The following is a 22,296-nucleotide window of genomic DNA, read 5'->3' as shown; positions in this document are numbered from 1 at the left end:
CAACAAACAGTTTAATGATAATCCATTGGAAAATGTTAAACCTAGATAAATAATAATTTTTTCGTGTCTCAATAAAGACAAAAATATTAATGAAATTCAACAACCTTTTATGACAACTCTTCAATTTCTGTTTGTCTTATTCACACATCGTTGTCAATATAATGGAATTTAAAACTATTTGTTACAATGCAGTCTTTAACAATGAGCGAAGCCCATACCACATAGTCAGCTACATGTATAAAAGGGCGAAATGACAAATGTAAAATAATTCAAACGAGATAAATTGACGGCCTTAATATAAATGTACAAAGAAAAGACGACCACCATGTTCATGTATTGTTTATTCCTAGATGTTATACACATTTTAAATTCTTGTCACAAATATTATTTTTAATATGAAATTACAGTATTTATAAGGTAATGAAGCAGAACACTTATGAAAAACAAAGTGTCTCTGTTATTCGTGCATAACATAGTATTGCAATTATTACTACTAATAAAACGCAGCCAACTACTATGCCAGCTATCAGTCCACCATTGGAGGTTTCTGTAATTAAAATAAATAAAGAGTCACTGTATCTTAAAAAAATATGCTCTTTGAGCACAAACTGTACGTATTATTAAATCACTAGCTACATGTGAATATTGATGTATTATTAGTGGGGTTCTGGTTTTGAAAGTTGTAATCTGTTCAGCTTCCCTTTAGAATTATCGTATGACAGTTCTTCCATACGATGGTAAAACTGACATTAAGGAACCAATTTTGCGTAAGAACTATCCAGGTTTGTTCTAGGGTGGAACTGTCAAAATCTTTTCTAGGGTAGAATTGTCAGAATGTTATTACTTTCCACTTTTGCTACAAAAATGAACTGTGAGGATATGATTTAAGATCAGTCTGTCAGAATCAGTCCTAATATAGAATTGTCCATACCTTTTATAATGTAGAAATGTCTAAACCCGTTCCAGGGTAGAGCTGTCCGAATCTGTTCTGGGTAACACTGCTTCGGTCGAAAACGTTTCAAAAAACTGCCCAAAGAACGAGTGCTAAATGTGGAGCGTGATCTATTTAAAACCCGGGCACCTGGGATCAGCATAATATTTTTGTTTGTTCGTTTTGCTTAATCTTGAGCGTTGTATGATATGTCTAGTTTTAGTCTTTTTTGTGTCGTTGTCAATTTGACTTAGTTTAATGAGATTGAATACACACATTAGTATTGAGTATGGAACTTACGTTTAATTTTTGGTTATTCTTACCTGACTCCTTCTGACCAGTTGGATTTGATGAACCTGAAGCAGATGATACAGAAATTTTAACATTAACCACAATGGGACATTGAAGTGTTCTTATGCTCAATTTTTAAACAGAAGATCAAAATGTACTGATATTTTCTATCCTAGTACTTTATATGAATATAACATGGATATTGAATGCGATGTAATGGCTTTAATCATCTTCACCATTTTTATTTGTAAATTTTCAACTATATATTGCAGACAGAGGAGCAGTTCCTAGAAGAGACACATCTCCGATTCTAAGGGGGGGAGTACATATAGTAATGTTCTTACTGACATATATAGCTCTTCAACGGTTTCGGTACTTATACATCTTCGGATTTCGAATGTTTGGCTTTGAGTATTCCTGATGAAGGTAAATCCAGAAAAGCGCTTCGGACGCAAAAAATTATCAAACGTATTATTTTCAATTTTTACATCACCAGGTCGATGCCTCTGTTGGTGGACGATCAGTGCCCGAGGGTATTATCAGCTCAGTAGTCAGTATTTCGGTACTGGCATGATTTAACAAACTTTACTAAAATTGTCCGTTTGTAAATTTTGAAATTATTAAGAAACTATGTTTTCAACTCTCTCAAGCAATGTTGGCTTAGATGAATTGGCTATTTAAATTAGGATGTTTTTTACATATAGCTCTTCAACGGTTTTGGTACTTATACATCTTCGGATTTCAAATGCTTACGGCCCCAGGAAACAGATCAAAATTCATATTCTCTTTCGCAACACTAAGTAACGTATCTTGAAATGGTTAAAATAATTTAAAAGATAAACCTCAGTCTGACAGTTCAAAACCGACATTAAAAGCGGTGTGTATTTAAAGTTGGCGTTTCACTGTTATAATAATGGTGTTTTTTTTATAAGCAAAGTTTCATCAGAATAGTACGGAAGCCCTGGAGTGCCATGCAAAAAAAAAAAATTCAACTTGTGCGCACAAGTTACCAACTTGCGCGCACAAGTTACTATCTTGTGCGCACAAGTTACTATCTTGTGCGCACAAGTTACACAACTTGTGCGCACGAGTTACTATCTTGTGCGCACAAGTTAAATAACTTGCGCGCACGAGTTACAAACTTGTGCGCACAAGTTACACAACTTGTGCGCACGAGTTAGTATATTGTAATCAATAGTTACACGTGTTCATAGCATGGGCACACTATGCTTTATGGAAGGCGATCCTGCCGGACAAACATTCTATAAATTAAGGTAATTTTTAACATAGGTAGAATTTTACTGACTGTATTAATTCAGAGAAAAGTAATTAGGAACAGTGTGTAAAACGAAGTTACTATTTAATAAGAAACTTATAATTCCTATTCCTTTTTTATGAATTCCAATGTAAACGGGTTATTTGTTCGTAAGAGGGTCCCCGGGGTACACTTAGTTTGTTTTAATGCACTGACACTCAAGTTATGTTATTTCTGTCGTGTAAATTATTGTGTCGTGAATGGGCTACGGGTATCATATTACACCGTTCCTTATTTGCTGCTTAACTTGATACATATAAACATTTAACATTTTGGTGTATTAGATAGGCGGTATATCTTATTACCATCGACGTCACTGAGAGGATATTGAAACGATGTTCATCGAGTACCAAAACTAGTCAATACTAAGTTTATGGCCTTAGTTATGGCTGTATAAACTAGCCACAATTTAGACGAAACGGCCGTCTGGCATTGATACCAAATTTTATCCTAGGGGCGGATTCAGACATTTTAAAAAGGGGGGTCCACACCCGTAACAAATAGATTATTACTATGACGACACATCAAAGATGAAAACCTTATTTTCGTTTCTTTAGCGATACTTATCGCCAGTCATTAGTCACTGTGATCAATTATACTCATTTAGGATTAACATTTGACCCACGATGCTCGATAGTAATACTAGTTTACAAATCTTTGAATTGAAGTAGTCACATTTTAAACAGCTTACTTTATTACAGGTGTCAGATCAAATAATCATGACCACAAATGATTTAGCTATCATTATTTCAACCTACTTTAGCCTAGGTTTGCAATATGAAGAAATTATTGGTTTGTTGGCCCAAAGACATAATGTTATTTTATCTATGAGAACTTTGAAAAGACGCTTAGCTTCGTATGGATTGTACAGACGAAAGAATTTTTCGGATGTTTTCCAAGTTGCTATGTTTATCTTCGAACAACTAAAGTCATCTGGTTGTCTCCATGGATACCGTTGGATGCATTCGAGATGCTTACAGAATGGTTTTATTGTCCAAAAGGAGATGGTAAGAATCCTATTAGGCATATTGGATCCTTCTGGCGTTGCTGCGAGAGTTAAGCGCAAACTAAAAAGAAGGCACTATAGATCCAAGGGTCCCAACTACATATGGCACATTGACTCATATGATAAGTTAAAACCGTATGGAATTTGTGTCAACGGATGTATAGATGGGTTTTCAAGGTTTATAATTTGGTTACGTGTTGGTAGAAGCAATAATAACCCACGAATTGTAGCGATATTTTATGTAGAGGCTTTGACTTCTTTAGAAAGGGTACCACATTCAATACGATCAGACATGGGAACCGAAAACAGTTATATTGCTGAAATGCAGTCATTCTTAAGGAGGAATGGTCCTGGAAGCAGAACAGCTTTTCTCTATGGAACAAGTCAACACAATCAACGTATAGAGAGCTGGTGGGGAATACTTAGAAAAGAATGTGTACAATTTTGGATGGAATTCTTTGAACAGATGAAACAAGACGGCTACTTCACAGGCGACTTCATCGATAAAAGTCTGATACAATATTTTTTCATGGATATTATCAGAGTAAGATAGAATATGATATATAAATATCATCTTAAATCAAAACGAAACAACGAAGAACTATTCCAAACGCTTAATTTGATATACTTTTAACATGTTATATGTTTCAGTATAAAAACGTACTTGAAAGAGACATTTTATATAAAAAAAGTCGTAAAGACATAAAGACTTAAACTGGCAATGTTTTCGTCCAAAAAATTTGCAACCTTGTAATTATCTTTTGACCCTTTTATCTCTGAAACAAACAAAAAAAAGCTATGTTAGAACGGTTAAATGAAATTTAAACAGGAATTTCATAAGGATTCTTATCGCAAAAAAAAAAATCCCATCTAAATCTGACTTTAACTATAAGTTCTCAAATTATAAACAGCATTGTTCTAATTTACCCCAATCCCCTTTTTATCTCACAAAAAAGATATAGCGCGAGCTTAAATCTACTTGCTTAAAAGTTATTGTGAAATGAATAGAAAAAAAAGGCGAACGTAAATTGCATGAAAAAAAGGTTCCATGCCAGAAAAAAACACCTATCTATAAGACAGTCTTTGGCGTCTGACTGTGGGTAATTTGTGTGCAAACAAGTTAAGGAACTCAATGATTGTAATTTTAGATGACATTGAAATTTTTCAAGAAGCGCATGACGCGTCGTAACAACATACACATCTACTTATTAGAAAATAATCCTACTAATTTCATTAATCCCAAAATCGTCATACAAACAAAATAAATGCATTCTGATATAATTTCAGGTAGGTCCGTGAAGAAGAAATACAGTTACTTCACGGTGCCATGTAGAAAAAAACGCCTCAAAGTACTACAAAAACGACCACACATTTTTTGGCGATCATAAAATCCGCAATTGCTATTTCTGTAATTTATTTCTTTTTCATCAAGTTACATCCAGATGTGTCGCTATTAACTGCACGTGTCTTCATTAAACAAATTAGATTTTAATCGAAGAGAATGCATTTTAACACCACTTTTATCAAGTTATTTCTATTTCAGAGAGAGCTTGAAAATGTCGTTGAAACATGGAATGCACACCGAATTCGCAAATCGAAGCATTGCGACATAAACGGGCGTCCAATGGTCTTATACCAGGCACCTTTTTTGAAAGGCACCGAGGATTATTCACTACCTTTGGACAATGTCGAACTAAATGCTTGTGCCGAGGAGTGTGACTTCGAAGATTCAGACTGTGACAATGACATTTTGGACCTGGCTAACATATTAATGGAGGAAAACAGCTGGACAAAAACAAGAGACCCCTATGACAGAGCCACACTTTATTTACAAATGAGAGATATAATAAAACAAAATTTATAATTCAATATTGGTTTTATTAATATTATATTTATTTATAAATTTACTAAAATAAATCTCTCTACAATTACATTTAACATAATAATATACAACTTCAAAAATGTTTTAGCATGCACAGACAATCGGATTATTTGGCATGCGTCAATGAGGCAACGTTCCATGCAATAGCATAGAACATGAAAAAAATGGGGTCATCTGGTGACACGGAGTAAGATTATATTCCACATCACATGAAGTACCCGACACCGAAAAGAATGTATTAAAGTTTTACCAAATTCCAAAATCAAAGTATTATAATATGAAATTGACTACAAGCTTTCGATTTTTTTTCTCATTTCATGAATTAAGTATTGTTTAGACATCTTCGTGATATTTGTCAATTGAAATTACAAGAAGCCGGAATAGTATTTTTTTATTAAGATAAGACCCGTAATTTTAGGTGTGTATATCTTTCATCAGTGATGCTGTGATATATGATACCTAAAGCACATTGTACTGATGAGCATCATTTGCTCAAAGTAATAAAGAATAGAATTACTAGTAATACTCTTACTATGCGACATGCCGTTTTATGATTACAATCATCACAGTTTTTGCCCCAAAAAAAACGCAACATTCGGTAAACAGCATCTGTTAATGACAATTACTCCAATAAGGGATGAATTTACAATTTAAGTCATTAATTGACTTAATGTAACGACCGTGTCGTCATAGTCGTCCGAATTCATTTGGTTTCCCAGGCTATATCTTGATAAAACTGAGAATAGAAATGGGGAATCTGACAAAGAGACAACAACCTGACCAAAGAGCAGAAAACAAAATGACAATTATACATAAATGACTACTAGCAGTTACTGACATGCCAGCTCTAGACCTCAATTAAAATGATTGAAAGATTATGTTTTCACCATATGAATATCAAGCTCAATTCTTCCCTTTTTTTGTTTAGTATCATACCATCATAAAATATATAAGAAGAACATAACCCGTAGCAGGTCAAAAGCTGGCTTAAGAACATAACTGTTTATTTCCAATGCAAAGACCCTATAAGTGAAAGAATAGCAAAGCCAAAATATACCATCCATAATTACCCGACAACAGTATCGTAACTGTACTATAGAAAAATAGTAAAAGTCTTGTTTACAGGTTTTGATAGCTTTTAAGGTTAATGCCGACATTTTTGTGCTTTGTAAAGAATATTACTATAAAAGGTTGAATGTGAAAATCCCCATGACCTATAGTAATTTCATACAGAAGTTTCATGGAAAAGTGTAACGGTAATATTTGCGGGGCAGCGGACGGAGAAGGCGAATGTAATGTAGTCAAACTTGAGTATATATAAGTGTATGGATTTGTATTAATTTGTACCATCAGTTCGGCAATACTAACCAGATGGGACTGTATTCGGGGGTTATTGTCCAAACAGTTTAGGTAATAGGGGTCAACAAAAAGGAATTTCTGGTATCCGGGCAATAACTTTTGTATTAGTCTATGAATTTTTATGATATTATACAAGGTTCCATATTAAAAAGAAACCGAAGGTTGTGATTGATTTTGAGAATTAATCATTAATTGCCAGACCATTAAACGTAATTTTGTAGTTTTTTTCCTCAATATGTGGCTATATTACATTCACCTTCTCCTTCCGTTAAACTTCTGCCTGGAATTATTGTATATTTGGTCATCAGCTCTAGCTCGACGTTAAAGATAAATTGTTGACACTGATATATGTTTCGAAAAAAAACACCAATCTGATGAACAGGATTATTGCTTATAAATTCAAAGTCACTAGACTATAATCTCGAGCCTCAAACTGGTTGAAAAATTGAGATGTACAAACCGTGATGTTGTAACTTGATAGCAAATATTAGTAGTTTCTATCAAACTAACTAACAGCAAAACATTCGAGTGTGTAAGTAATATACTTGTATTTGGTTAGCTTGATTGCTAGCTGAACCGTTAAGTCATCATTAAGTTAAAGTATACTTAAACGACTAGTCCGACAAAAAAACAATTTATCCGTCTGTAGGACTAAAATGACTAGTCCGACAAAAAACCAATTTATCCGTCTGTAGGACCAGACTACTCAGAAAGAAGGATGATATATCTAACATAATGACTTCACGGTTCAGCTAGCCAAACATATTACCTTTACCTTTACTGTTAGCAGAAAAAGTAACTTGCAAAATGTAGTTCATTCAAAGTCGCTGGATCATGCCCTAGGAGCAGGGCCTCAACATAGTCTTCAAACTAGAAGTAATGCAACTTTTATTACACAGCAATGCCACATTACTAGAAGTACCTATTAAACTTGCAGATATCTCAGAAACGGTAACAACAGACGACGACACATACTGAAGTGATAGCAAAGCTCTCTGGACCTTTTAAGCCAGGTGCCCTTTCCAAAGGGGTAATCTTTTTAACCCTTTCTGTGTTGTGCTGTAAATACATAATTCTTAGAACAGTGAAACCTGTTTAAAAAGAACCTCTTCGGGACTTAATATGTGGTTCGGTTTTGGTTGATGCCAGGTTCTTAACGCATACAATTTGATACGATAGAGCTTAAGAGCATGTTTGGTTAATACAGGTTTTCGGTTTAACCAGGTTTCCTTGTACCAGTTGATGTCGTTTCTAAAAATGAAGCAATGCGTCTTTGTTGTCTGATAAATTGGAAGGCTCGATACCAAAGATTTTCTTGTAACAGATATTGTAAAGAAGTACGCGAAAACCAAAGTGTCAAAAGTAAACCGGGGACAAAAACACAACTGGTAACAATAAAGCAAGACACCAAACAAAGGACATCACTACGCAAATAAGCTTAAAATAAAAAGAAGAAATGGGTCGAATTTATGTTGCCTCTAACCAGTGTTAATTGTAAAAGGTCAAGTATTGGAAAGAAGGAGGAGGAAATATATGACAGAAGAAGGTCCCCCTTCGTACCCCTAAACGAGAGACATATATTTATTCTACCATACATGTAGACAATGACAATCTCTGTCTAAACCAACATAAAGAAGCTTTGTCTAAACCAACATAAAAAAGCGATAGGGTTTGTATAACTTCCAATCTTCTGATAGTAACCAGTTAATTGTGCATCACAACTTTGCAACTTCATCAAGTTGATACAGGTATATCACTATACGTTTTAAGCTAGGAAGCTTTACGCTAGGAATTCTTCTTAATTAAGGAGAGATTTATTTTTATCTCATTTGGAAGCTCTTAAATACACTAAATGAACACTAACTGTAGTCTTTCTCGTTTGAATTGTTTTACATTGTCTTATCGGGGCCTTTTATAGCTGACTATGCGGTATGGGCTTTGCTCATTGTTGAAGGCCGTATGGTGACCTGAAGTTGTTAATGTTTGTGTCATTTTGGTCTTTTGTGGATAGTTGTCTCATTGGCAATCATACCCAATCTTCTTTTTTTATATTCTATGTTTTTCAATAAAGTATCAAAGTCATGTCCACTATCGAATAACATCTTTTAAAACATTTGATCTAAGCAAAATTTCAATCGAAGACCTGAATTAAATAGCTCCTATCAATTTTTACGATACATGGTGTATTCTGATGAACATTTTATTTCAGTAATGGTCGCCAATCAGGTCTGAAAAGGCATAAGAAGGAAATCATTTTATCGATGAAAATTTATCTATTTTTGGCCTGATAACAATACAATATTGTGATATAACTATGTATATTATACTTTTCTTCTATTATAAACTGAGGATAATTATTTACAAGTTTGATCCAAATCAATCTTAAAGCGTAAGAAAAGATCTTCAAAAATGTTTAGGATTACGCATGAATCAAAATAATTGGAAACAAAGACCGAAGAAAGTGAGGAAAAAATCGTTAATGGCAAGAGGAATTAACAATTAAATGAAATAGATTCACTGAAACTTGTAATTGAAATAAAACAACAAAATAGTTAATGACAAGGTAAATAAAAAGTAATACCTACTGCTATTTGACTGAAATCATTATAACATAACAATATTGACAATAATACAATAAAATCAAGTGGCTTGCCTTTATGGCAAAACTTTAATGCAGCTTGTGTTTCTCTCAAAACTGTTGAACAGTAAGGTTTGGGTAATGGACATAAACAAACACAGAACAAATTGTTCACATAAATCTGAAATGCTTTTCTGTTCAACACTGTGAACACTTAAAAAAAAAACTTGAAAAAAACTCCCTCTGCCGAACTCACGACATAAAATCATTACACAAAATCATTACACGAACCTCCTTTAAACATGAATTATTAAATAAAGAATACTTGAATCATTTAGAACTGTACTCATACATTGAGTTTATGTCCATTTTCATCGGAACATCCTGGAATGCCAGCACTATTACACTATATGAACTCTAAACTATGTCCATTACCCAAACCTTACTGTTCAACAGATAATTGAACTCAAACCTAAAAGAAGGATATGTGTCATAAGTTGATGGAATTTGTAATACTCGCCCACATGTATGAGCTATTGGTGACCGTGTGAACCCTTTAGATTAAAAAAACTCAATCGTTATTTTCATTCCCAGCAGGACATCTGAACCTGTGCAGAACCTCAAGAAAGCCTTTTGTTTTTCTCCATCTAGATCTTTGATATATCTTTTTAAAAAGCCTGCACATAGCCTTTCCGCTTCTTTCATGTTTTCCGGTACACTCAAGGATTTCAAAATTTCCTTAGATGTTTGTTTCATTTCTTGATAAATTTGTTGTAGTTTGCCTGGAGTGACTTGCAACTGTCGTAATTCTGAACGGAAACATTCGATCACGTAGCGTGGTTGTTGAATCAACTCTTTATGTGCCAACTCTCCAATAATTGGCAGGACATTTTCAGAATTCACCAATTTTCTACAAGAATGACTATCAAGGAATTCAAGGAAGTCATCTTGATCCACATCATTGAAATTGGAAATAGCTTTTTTAACAATCTGACTTTCCATTTCAGGTAAGTAATCTGAAAACAATTCAATCAGACTTGATTCAATGCTTCCATGAATGCACTCTTCGAATATAGCAGGCATAATTGAAATGGGTCAGTAACCACTGACTTCAAAACCCTTTCTTATTATTCTACTAACAGCTTTCCATTCCTCCTTTTGGAAATCATGCCCAAGTACAGGTACCTTGAAAATACGACCCTCTGTGCATTGTTCATAGAATTCATCCCAAAACTGGGTTATACAATCTCTGAAAACACCATCTCCTTCTCCGGCTTCTTCCTTACCATTGTCTAATACCATGATGGCATCAATGTCTACAGTCATGATGTTTGGATCTTTAAAATGAATTATCATATCCATTAAAGCTGAAGCCCTATGTATACGAATAATTTTTCTCTCCACTCTACCAGCATTCGCAAATTCTAATGGTCTGTCCAAAGTATCACCACTTCCACTCTCTAATGGTAATGTCGAGTCTAAGCTTACATTGCTTGCCCGTACATTAGGACCAAATGCAATATCACCGTCGAACGTAAAATCAGCAATATCAAAGTTTGTTTGGATATCCGGAAGTTCTGCATTATAAAAATCATTAGTGACAAAAATGTCATTTGATTTTTCAGGTTTGCTTAAACAGGTTGGAGGCAAGTCAATAATTTCCATTACTTCAATAACTCCACTCTGAGCAGATGCTGTTGCATTCCTATTCTTTGGAAGTGATAAAGGTGGCAACTCGTCACTCTCAATTGTACTAGTAGTGCCTTCTGTGCAGAAGTTGAACCTCAATGTTCTCATCTTTAAACGATTATAACAGGACTCCACGGTGGACTGTAAGTCGATGTTTTGAAAATATGTGTCAGTTAGTTTTATCTCAAATTCTGTGATTTTACCTCTCATTGCGTTGTGTCCATTTGGAAAATACAGCTGTTTGGCAAGGTCTAATACTTGTCCCATCGTATCAAATTTTTCCATGTCAAACGACTTAGGGCCACCGCCCTTGTTTCCTCGTATCTGATGATATGCATCACCGTCATGATGGAAACAGCTTAGATCCACAAGACGTTTCTTTTTTTCTGCGTTCTTGTTGCCTTTCAGTTTCTTACTTAAAGAACTACGTACATCTTTTTCATCCTCATCCTCATCTCCACTACTATAAGAGGCCCCTCCCTTTATTGCATTCACTTTTGCCCGAAGTTTTTTCATTAACGACGTCTTTGTCTTCTTTTTCTTTTCACAAGACGTGTCTTTTCTGTCCCTGCTAAACGCTATTATTGCTTTGCGATCCCCATACAGCGGCACAAACTTTGTCAATTCCTCTTCTGACATGTGAATGATAGTTTGGGAATCTATCTGAAATGGACAAAGAGCATAAAAATATTGGTATGCAAAATTGATGGTTTATAATCAAAGTTTAAAACATGGCAGTGTCTGCGCGTATCCGCATGCGGGTACGGTCGGCTTTTTCGAATAGTCAAAAAGTCGATCGTAGGCTACGCGTACCAACATCCGTTTTTATAATAAAATGCTATCGGATCGGGAATGAAACGTGAAATATAAACGGAAATTATCGATGACATGTGGATTTCGATTATCGATTTCGTGTAGAACGAGTGAAGAGTATGAAAAATATTATTAATTCAAATTGTATTTATCAGGTAATAATACATTGCAAATTAAATGCACACTGATGGTAAATGAAACTGTACAGTCCCTGTAAATGAAAAGAATTTAAAGAATTATATATATATATGAATTTTAAAAATACCCATATGAGATTTAAAAATAATCTTTTAGTAAAACAGAAACTGAAATTTTGAAATATCTTATACCACTAAAATTAAAGCTTGGATGTCTATATAAGAATTAAAGAAGCAAGTTATAATGTCAAAATAAACCAATTTTAAAAGATTCATGTAACTAATTAAGATTTGGAACAAATTTTACCATCATATCCAATAGGATTGTTTTGGCACATTTTTCCGAACCCTGCATGCACATTTCAAGTGTTGCCAGTCCTAACAACAATCACAGGACAAAGAGTCCTGAGCGTGAACTGAGGTTTTCTGACATTTGATACACATTACAATTTAAATCTGTTAAACTTTAAATCCTTTTTATTTATTTATTTTCCAGTTCTTCTCTTCTCTGCAACTGCAATTGACTCAGTTTTTTTTTTATATATAATTGTATAAAATTAATCGACTGATAGTTTTTGTTCAAAACAAACTACGAAATGTCTTCCCCACATGTATATCACACTCTTCCATTTAAAGAATTTTTATTAACTGAGAAAAAACTGTTCACGTACCTATATATATATATGAAAAGTTGTAATCTATTTATTCTCTAATTACGACAAATTCCGTATAAATTTAATCATATTTCACGTTTTATTTCCGATCCGATAGCATATATATTATATAACCGGATGTGGGTACGCGTAGCCTACGAATAAACTGGTCCGCCGTTCCATCTATAGCTTTGCACCGAAGGAACGGGTTGGTGTGCCATTGTCACATTGGCATTAATTGGACGAGTTTTAAAAATTCATCGATTCGCTAATAAAATTGACCAATTATAATGATAGGAAATTGACCTCCGTGAAATGTTATTACTGTGATGCCGCAAAATAAATAAGTATCTGGTATCCCCATGGTGGTGGTGCAGATAAATGACCAACAAGCATGTTAACATGTTCTTGAAAAACTGAACCGGTATCTTTTATTCCCTTAAGATCTCAGTAGGGTTATAAATGTGATAATTTCTTGTTTCTTGCCTGGGATCCGGCCCAATCTAGCTGCGCGTCGTATACTGACAAGATTAGCCAGGACCCAAGACTATATAACACATAATAAACATAGCACATGATGCACTAGTCTCGTCGAATTATCAAATCCCGTGGTCAGAATTGTGACCACGGGATTTAGGCCATACCTGTTGTCAGTGTAGCGATAAGTGAACACAACAGGGATCCAGTTTAGCCTACGAACGGTAATCTGACTATTAGTACCTGCATGCTGGTACGCAAAGACACTGCCTTAAAACATACAGTTCTCGTGCAAATTTCTTAAATAAGTATTACATTAACCGTTACGTTTGTAATTTGTAAAGATCCATGACAATGAGGCCAAGTGTACACCCTACAACTATTCCATACACCAAATATAGCCCACCTATTACTTTAATTGGTAACTGAAAAACAAACCGAAACCAATAATTTAACATTGACCAATGAACCATGAAAATGAGGCCAATGTTGATATCTGCCAGACAGATATGTTCATAGTTGAACTTCTCCTTAAAGTACTGAAAAACAAACCATAACACATAAACTTAACATTGAACAATGAACCATAAAAATGAGAAAGATGATACCTTCCAGACAAACAGGTACATCATACAATAATCCCATATATCAAAAGTATAGCTCACCTATTGCTAGCTTAAAGATTAAGTAAATGATAAACAGACCAAAACACCAAAAAAACTTAGCATTTAACTATGAACAATGAAATTAAATCAAGGACCGTGAATGGACATATAGCAGACGGTAATTCGATCTCACCATCCTGCATACAATGTGAGGCACCATGGGAAAAAAAAAGATTTATAAAAATAGTTTACACCATCACTGTTTAGTAGTCCTGATGTCTCGAATAATAGACTTTCAACACAAGCGAGACAAAAATCGTCTTGTGTTAGAAATTGACATAGACAATCAAGGTATCCCAAATATGTTTGTCGTTGTTGGACTTTTAAAACTGAACTAAAAAAGAATATGTCGATGTATAACAAAAGCGAAATGTCTCTAAAATTAAGATTAAACAAACATAAAATCAGGATGTTATGCCCTCTATTGATGCAAATGTTGTATGATTTCCAATGAGACAACTGTCCATCAGGCATAAAATGTAGGGACTAAATAAAAAATAATTTTGATGAATAAGTTTACCTTTTCCTCTATCAATGTTCTTATAATATCATCTTTAATATTGCGACTTCTCATGAAGTCATAAAGGTCAGGTTCAGACATCTGAAATAACATAAAAAAATAAATTTATAATTGAAGTATTGTTGTTCACCTGTCAGCAATGAAGCTCCCTACTTCGGAAAGGAAACTCAAAGAAGTCTGTTTTACCCAATTTTATAGAAGTGAAAGCTAACGATAATCAATTAGTAATTTACTATTTCTTTGTTCATAAATATTTTAAAATAAATATTTCGGATACCAGTTTTGAAACATAAGAAATGCATATTAAATCGAAATCAACCTGCACATTTGCAGAGAATATTAAAGAACCAAACATTTTAAAACAGTAATCCATTTTGCAAGAGGGTCTACCTTATATATGGCCCGAGAACAGAAGTTATTCCGTGGTGCATTTCTTTTAGACAATTAGAAAATTTAGACAAATTATATCAAAATTATCCAAAACCTCATCAGATCTAACTCACAATATGGACAATTGTATGTTGAAGGGCTGAAGAAATGAATTGTGAAAGGGTATGAAATAAATTGGTAAGTAACACTGTCCACACCAAGGAAAATATTTTCGAGGATAACGAAAATCAAGGGACGACAACCGTGTTCAAGCTCGTCGTCGCTTATTGTTTCATTATCGCTTCTAGACACTAACTTGTTCGAACGAAACTCCTTTTAAACTGCCGCATGTTTTTAACGGGGTTGCGTGCCGTGCAATATCGTAACAGCTACATAGGGCTACGTAGATTTTTGACTGATGAACGTGTATCTAGCCTAGCTGCTACCTAGATCTATTAAGCAGCTAGGCTAGGTACATAATCAATAGTCAAATATTATAATATTGATAATGAGGCGTAAACAAAACAAACAGACACAAAAGTAAAAATGCCACAAATAGGGGTAAATAGTCGAAATCGGTAGGTCACATTCGTGATAAAGGGGTTTCGGACTTGTGGGGTGTCGGGCCAATAAGGTGTCTAACTATTTGGGTGTCAGACTACTGGGGTATCAGAATAACGGGGTATTCCCTAAGATATAATTATATAGACAATAGATAATTGACCAATGTGGACCTTATGTTCGCAATTCCATTATTTTTCTTTATATAGAAAAGAAGAATGTGTCCCCAGTACACGGATGTCCCATCCGCACTATCATTTTCTTTGTTCTGTGGACCCTGAAAATGGGGGTAAATCTCTAATTTGGCATTAAAATTAAAATTATTAAGATCGTATCATAGGGAACATGTTTACTAAGTTTCAAGTTGATTGGACTTCAACTTCATCAAAAACTACCTCGACCAAAAACTTTAACCTGAAGCGGGACAGACGGACGAACGGACAGACAGATGAACGAACAGTCGGGCGCAGAGACAAGAAAACATAATGTCCATAAATGGGACATAAAAAAATCTATATTTGGGATCTAAAATTGTTTTAAGTTAAGAGTTAGAGTCAAGTTGGTTAAAATTAGGATAATCGGTTTAAATTAAATGCATTTATAAAATAAGTATATAAGGTATATAAAGGTAAAGTTTTGCACTGTTATTATTTGTCGATATTTTATGAATTATGATTTTATCATACTTTTCTTGAACAATATACTTATAAAGTATGTTAGGTTAATTTATATATATTGACCCGGACTACTAAAATCTTCTATTTATTTAGCCATTCAAATATCAGCTTGTTTGCTACTGAAACTGGAAATAACGCAACATCAAAATGTGTAAAACACCGTCAAATAATTCTAAAATGTACGTACATTACCTTTTCCTTCTCAGTGGGCTCTATTTTGAGTTATTACATTTGAACAATAATATCTCTTTTATATACATGTATACCCGGCTGAGGCTCGTGCAACACCTGGTGCTGAATACATTTTAGAAAACTTCAAAGACATGAACTTTTTTCTCACGCTTCAAATTTACCCATATAAGGATAGTCGATAGGATCAAAGACAAAGTCCGTAAAAAGTATTCTTGAATATCAAATGTTATATTGTACGTTACACGTACTGCACATCCACACAGTTTTGTAGAAAAGTGTAAATGCATTTGCAATCATCAATTTAGAGACCATCAAATAAGAGATAATAGGGATATTTCCTTAAATATACAGCCTACTGTTTTAACGTAGTTGTAACAGTGAAAACTATCAAGGACACCACACAATTGAATGATTGCATAAAACTAAAGGGTTGGATTCTTAAAGTGCTATTGGGTTAACATTTTAATCTATAGTTTTGATTTCGGTTGTATTTCGTTTCTTCATTTTCCCTTTCTTTTTGTTTCGTTGCGTTTTGTTTGTTTCGGTTTCGATTTCCAGTCTTATTTTATATGTACCCGTTTTAACAGTTTAAGCATAGATTAAATATGATTTTTGAGGTTAGAGCAAGAGGTAAACTCTCATAACCTCAAATGATTTTAGAAGTATTATACATACCAAATACGTTTCGGACATTCAGTTTATGCTCACTTTTCACGGGTCATTATTTCCCTAATGCATTAGTTTTTTTTTGTCAATGTGAAATCGACAAGAATACGATTGGACCAAATACTTGGAAAATGTTATTTTGTCAGCTTAAGCCCATAATTGTTGAATTTGTAATAAGGTTGTAACTCGAATAATAACAACGCACCCTTATGATCATTGTGCTCAGAGGTAATGGAGTGGTCGTAGTGATCGTAATATAACGACTGGATTATTCGGGTTAATAAGTCTGTGGTTTATGATTTGACCGTTCTTAAAACATTTTTATCTCCAATAACGAAAAAAGCATGAATTAGTATGGTTGTTGAAAAGTATAAGTCTCAGACCGCGGCTTCTAACGGTGGCTACATAGATTGTGTTCACAAATGCAGACATTTAACATCCATGCATTATGTCACATTGATTAAATATCATTAAACTAACCTTTCTTCATAAACTTCATCAAAGCAAGAAATCCGCAATGTACAAATCACGCGCATGTCAATAAGGGCTCAAATAATCGTGCGCACATATTATATAACTCGTGTGCACAAGATAGTAACTCGTGCGCACAAGTTGATAACTCGTGCGCACAAGTTGTGTAACTTGTGCGCACAAGATAGTAACTTGTGCGCGCAAGTTGTGTAACTTGTGCGCACAAGATAGTAACTCGTGCGCACAAGTTTGTAACTCGTGCGCACAAGTTTGTAACTCGTGCGCACAAGATAGTAACTCGTGCGCGCAAGTTGTGTAACTCGTGCGCACAAGTTGTGTAACTTGTGCGCACAAGATAGTAACTTATGCGCGCAAGTTTGTAACTTGTGCGCACAAGTTGAATTTTTTTTTTTGCATGGCACTCCAGGGCTTCCGTAGAATAGTCCATCCCCTTTTCCCGTCAATATTAGAAATGTCAAAATTGTTGACATTTCCAGAAAACATATGGCTCCAATTGAAAATAAAATCGAAAGAGTTTTTTTTCGAACTACAAACCTCCTCTGAGATTTTCGTCTGATATGTCGCTAAAGCATTGGATAACCTTCAACTTTAAGGCACATCTTATAAATGTCAAATGAAACTATTCGAAGAATTTTGTGGACGTGTCCAAGATTTTGGTTTCACTTACATGTAACAATCTTTGACAACAAAGTTTATAACAATTGGCTAATATCTGTAGGCTGTATGTAAAGTGCTTACAAAATAAATAGGATATATTGATTGAAGAACTGAATAACGGTCGGACGGACTCAACAAAACATGTAATTAATAATATATACGTTTAATTAAAACTCACCGATTTCAACTGTATACGAAATGTTTTTAGAATCATAAAAGCACGTCCATTTTATGTTATCATCTTTCTCTAATAGTGGGTCTATTTCCACAAAAATGCCAGACTCATTTGCTGAAAAATTGGAGTTGCCTACAGTAGGTTTTTGACAAAAACCATTACTGTCACATGTATTTGACGACAAGTTAGTATTACTCCATGTTGCTCCACTGTTATTAAAGGAGGGTATGTAACATGCCAATACGAAAGGCGAATTTAATTGTAGCGATCCATATCCCACAATTGAGATAGAACCTAAAAACAAATATTTAAACATGTTACGACAATTCTGACGTTGGATCCCAAACAAAATGCATTATAATTATGTATAATCCAATTAAATCGGTCTAAACTAGGTCAACCATACTTTTGCTTATCCTAACGTTGACTAGTATAACAGTTAAACAAGAAACAGATCACTGTAATTTACTTGAAAATGTCATGTTTTCGTATTAAAGGTTTTAGTTGTGTTTTGTTGATACCATTTAGAACATTGTAGTATGAAATGTTTCAGAAGTATTGCAGCAGCCGATATTAGAGTGGATAACGGCGTGTAATACTAATTAAAGAGGTACATTATACATAACACTACAGGGATAATATTACTCTTTAAAAATCAACTGAATCTTTTAATTACTCTGCAATCTTTTGACTCAAACAAAAGAAAAGTATGTAAAAACTTAGGTTTGGATCCGCATCCGCAAAACTTACAGGTCTACACAGCATACACCAAAACAGATGACAGTCACAATACAAGTATATATATGTTATTTACTCAAATAGAAGGTACAAAACCTATCTTTAAAAAAAACGCTTAAACACTTGGAAGACAAAAGTTTGAATACTATTATTTTTTTTTTCAAATCGGGCTGGGTGGGCAGGTATTTCAAGAATTGTAAAATTAAGTCATTCGACGCGTTAACTTCATAAAACATTTGACATATTCGGAGAAGAACGAAACTAGTCTTTGTAAACTGCAATATGAAATTTTTCTAGTGAAGTAAAAAGGTTTTCGAAATGTTTATATTTTTGTCAAAGGGTCAAAGTTTATATTTTGTTAAAATTCTATAACATTAAACGAGTAAAATTGATGTTATTGAAGGTGTTTGATACCACAAAATTTGTTGCACATGTGCCTGTCTCAGGTTAGGAGACTGTATTTCAGTGGTTGTCGTTTGTTAGCTTAAATACATTTGATACATTCATAGTCAATAGCTTAAATATTTTCAGCTTGTTTTTAATAACTGTCTGCTTTTTTTGTGACGGCATTGTGTAATATTGTTCATGAAACCAACGAAACGGCCTTGAATACATCGAGAAAACCCGGAGATTGTATAGATATGTTACAGTCATTAAGAACCTCAGGTAAACTCTCTGACAATAGTAAATGTAAGACAGAATTGATGTCATCATCATTACTTTATAATCATACATGTAGTTCGTTCTTATGTTGTACTGTTATACCACTGTCCCAGGTAAGGGGAGGGTTGGGATCCCGCTAACATGATTAACCCCGGCACATTATTTATGTAGGTGTCTGTCCTAAGTCATAGTTGAGGATAGTTAAACAATTGACATTGCAACAGGTCACCCCCGGAGTCTGCAAAGAGTTATTCTTAGCTTGCTTTTACTTGCAGTGAGCGCAGCATTCTTCCTAAATTAGAGTTCGGATTTAACCGTGACGTTTCATTCGAACAGAACATGTCTGCATATTAATAACCAAGCGCGGCGCTATAATCGACGCCCTTCTATGACATGGGTTCTTTATGTCAGGTTGTTGTCGCTTTGACACATTCACCATTTCCTTTCTCCTTTATTATTATTGTCGGTGGGAGGAATACTGGAGAGCCTATATGTTTATAGACTTTACGGCCGTTAGTTTTCTCGTTTGAATTGTTTACATTGTCTTATCGGGGACTTTTATAGCTAACAATGCGGTATGGGCTTTGCTCATTGTTGAAGGCCGTACGGTGGCCTATAGTTGTTTTAATGTCTGTGTCATTTTGGTCTCTTGTGGACAGTTGTCTGATTGGCAATCAAACCACATCTTCTTTTTTATATTTCCAGTATCCACAGAAAGTTCTAGTAGTAACAACAGGGAAGGGAATTTAGAATTCTAGTTCGTAAATGCATTGAAGGTAAAGCATAAAAATAAATATATTGGATAGCAACCTAACATTGTTGTCCATACATGCATGCTGCTTGCTGCTATTTGGCCGGATTGTTGTGTTTATGACACATTCCACGTGACCATTCTTAATTTTAATAGATATTTGATGCATATTTCAATCTTGCGAAAACATTGATGTGCAGTGACGAAAAAAAGTATGTTGTTGTTATGATTATGAATTATGAACTGATGCTAATTATAAAGTGACAAGTTTAAACATCCACGTCAGGATACAAACATGCAATTGATGTATAATAGGAACCCTTATTTGTAATCGACCAGCACACTGAGTCAAATTTATTACGTGCAAGTCTTTAATGTAATGTCATTAGGATTCAAAAACAACGAGTATTTGCTCTTACTTCTAAATTCGATTGCCTTAGTGGAGATGCAGTACATGATTTTATTATGCATACATGTAGCTACTTTATAAACTGGTAGCTTTCGAGTCCTTGCTTTGACTTGGTCTGGGATGGAACCGTCTCTTGGTTAGGGATGACATCAAAAGTTCAATGAAGGATAAAGAACTTAATTCACTCATTTTTTTCACTGACCACCCCTCTTTCCCCCATCCGACCCCCTCTTAACCTTGTATGGAAAATTTGATTGACCCATATGGATATATGTAAAAACCAATGTCGGATGACCAAATATTGCAGCAGTTCAACCCCCACAACCCCCAAACTATTTGAATTAATTTTTTTTTATCTTACATTGATCTTTTGATGTCGTCCCTTAACGAATCTATTCAACTAATATTTTGGGTTCTTTGGTAACTTGTTGCAAGGTGGCATTCAAATTTTTAAGCCTTACTTTCGAATGACCTAGTCTGCAGCGCCTACGTATCGGAGGTACTTTTGAGTTGTTCTTGCTCCGGAAATGCTAAAAATATGCCCCTCTAAAGGCAATCAATTAGAAATCAATCTATTAGTTAAGCAAATAAGGTGTTTCCTAAAATCACAGGTTAATTTAAACCAGCCCCAATTATCTACATGCGCAAGTCGATAATGGGGGCTGGTTTTACGAATATGACCTAACGAATGTTTCACGAATATGACCAACCAAATTAGACTATTTACCGGCTTTGTAATAACATGAGCAACACGACGGGTACCACATGTGGAGCAGGATATGTTTACCCTTTCGGAGCACCTGAGATCACCTTCAATATTTTTGTAAGGTTCCTGTTGTTTAGTCTTCAGTTTTCTATAGTGTGTGTTGTGTACTACTATTTGTCTGTTTGTCTTTTTATTTGTTAGCCATGGCGTTGTCAGTCTATTTTCGATCTACGAGTTTGACTGTCCCTCTGGTATCTTTCGCCCCTCTTCATAAGACTACTTAAATTATTGAAAAACTCACCATATATTGACTTCCAAGTGAAAAAAGTAAATAAACAAAGTTTAACATGGAAATAATCCATTTTATGTTCTTTTATCACTTTTACGTTTCGGAATGTCCATTTGACTCAATTGTATGTTCTAATGTAGATTGATAACAGTAACTAGCATAGCTTGTATTGCTCTGTGTCTTTTATGTCTCAAATCTGAAAAAAGACTTTATATATATATAAATAACACATAGCTGAGAGGATGTTTTATTTATTTTTTATTTTAACACACTAATAATAAAATCTGAACCGAAACGTAGAACTTTAACATTGTCTTTAATAACTTGATGTAAATTCAATTCATTATCATTCCAAAAAAAATGTCACCCGCTCAGCCATGTGATAGAGTAAATTACCACTCTCGTACATTGTATTAGCCAATAAAAATATGGCATAATAACGGCAAAATCAAATGATAAAACAAATGAACCAAATGGACATCAATTGTCTTACATAGTATTCTTTACTTGGTACAGACATTTTCAAATGTTAAAAATGGTGGATTTTTCGTGGTTTTATAGCTCTAAACATCCCACTTGTGTAACAGTCGCATCAAATTCCATTACATTTACAAACGACAGCAACTGAATGACAG

General features: G+C 34.4%; 2 protein-coding genes across 2 annotated transcripts; both read right to left on the bottom strand.

The window, feature by feature from the left end:
• Positions 1 to 384: 384 nt before the first annotated feature.
• Positions 385 to 21,851, bottom strand: LOC134723226 (uncharacterized). The gene is made up of 4 exons (XM_063586851.1): positions 21,674 to 21,851; positions 18,109 to 18,399; positions 1,255 to 1,287; positions 385 to 547 (listed from the first exon to the last, which is right to left on the bottom strand). Exons 1-4 carry the CDS (start codon positions 21,732 to 21,734, stop codon positions 435 to 437), a joined length of 498 nt encoding a protein of 165 aa, XP_063442921.1. The 5' UTR covers positions 21,735 to 21,851; the 3' UTR covers positions 385 to 434.
• On the bottom strand, positions 10,458 to 14,449 carry LOC134722229 (uncharacterized). The gene is made up of 2 exons (XM_063585841.1): positions 14,317 to 14,449; positions 10,458 to 11,714 (listed from the first exon to the last, which is right to left on the bottom strand). The coding sequence occupies exons 1-2, from the start codon at positions 14,407 to 14,409 to the stop codon at positions 10,458 to 10,460; spliced, it is 1,350 nt and encodes a 449-aa protein (XP_063441911.1). The 5' UTR covers positions 14,410 to 14,449.
• Positions 21,852 to 22,296: the final 445 nt, after the last annotated feature.

Source organism: Mytilus trossulus, chromosome 6 (genome assembly GCF_036588685.1).
Source record: "Mytilus trossulus isolate FHL-02 chromosome 6, PNRI_Mtr1.1.1.hap1, whole genome shotgun sequence".
In the NCBI taxonomy this organism is placed as follows: Eukaryota; Metazoa; Mollusca; class Bivalvia; order Mytilida; family Mytilidae; genus Mytilus; species Mytilus trossulus.
This window is presented reverse-complemented; position numbering and strand designations above follow the sequence as displayed.

Coding starts and splice junctions, on each gene's coding strand:
- LOC134723226 (XM_063586851.1), bottom strand. CDS start 21,734: ATGGATTATTTCCATGTTAAACTTTGTTTATTTACTTTTTTCACTTGG. Junction 1,288..18,108: donor TTCGTATACAGTTGAAATCG/GTGAGTTTTAAT, acceptor CATCTGCTTCAG/GTTCATCAAATCCAACTGGT. Junction 548..1,254: donor AACTGGTCAGAAGGAGTCAG/GTAAGAATAACC, acceptor TTTTAATTACAG/AAACCTCCAATGGTGGACTG.
- LOC134722229 (XM_063585841.1), bottom strand. CDS start 14,409: ATGTTATTTCAGATGTCTGAACCTGACCTTTATGACTTCATGAGAAGT. Junction 11,715..14,316: donor GAACATTGATAGAGGAAAAG/GTAAACTTATTC, acceptor TGTCCATTTCAG/ATAGATTCCCAAACTATCAT.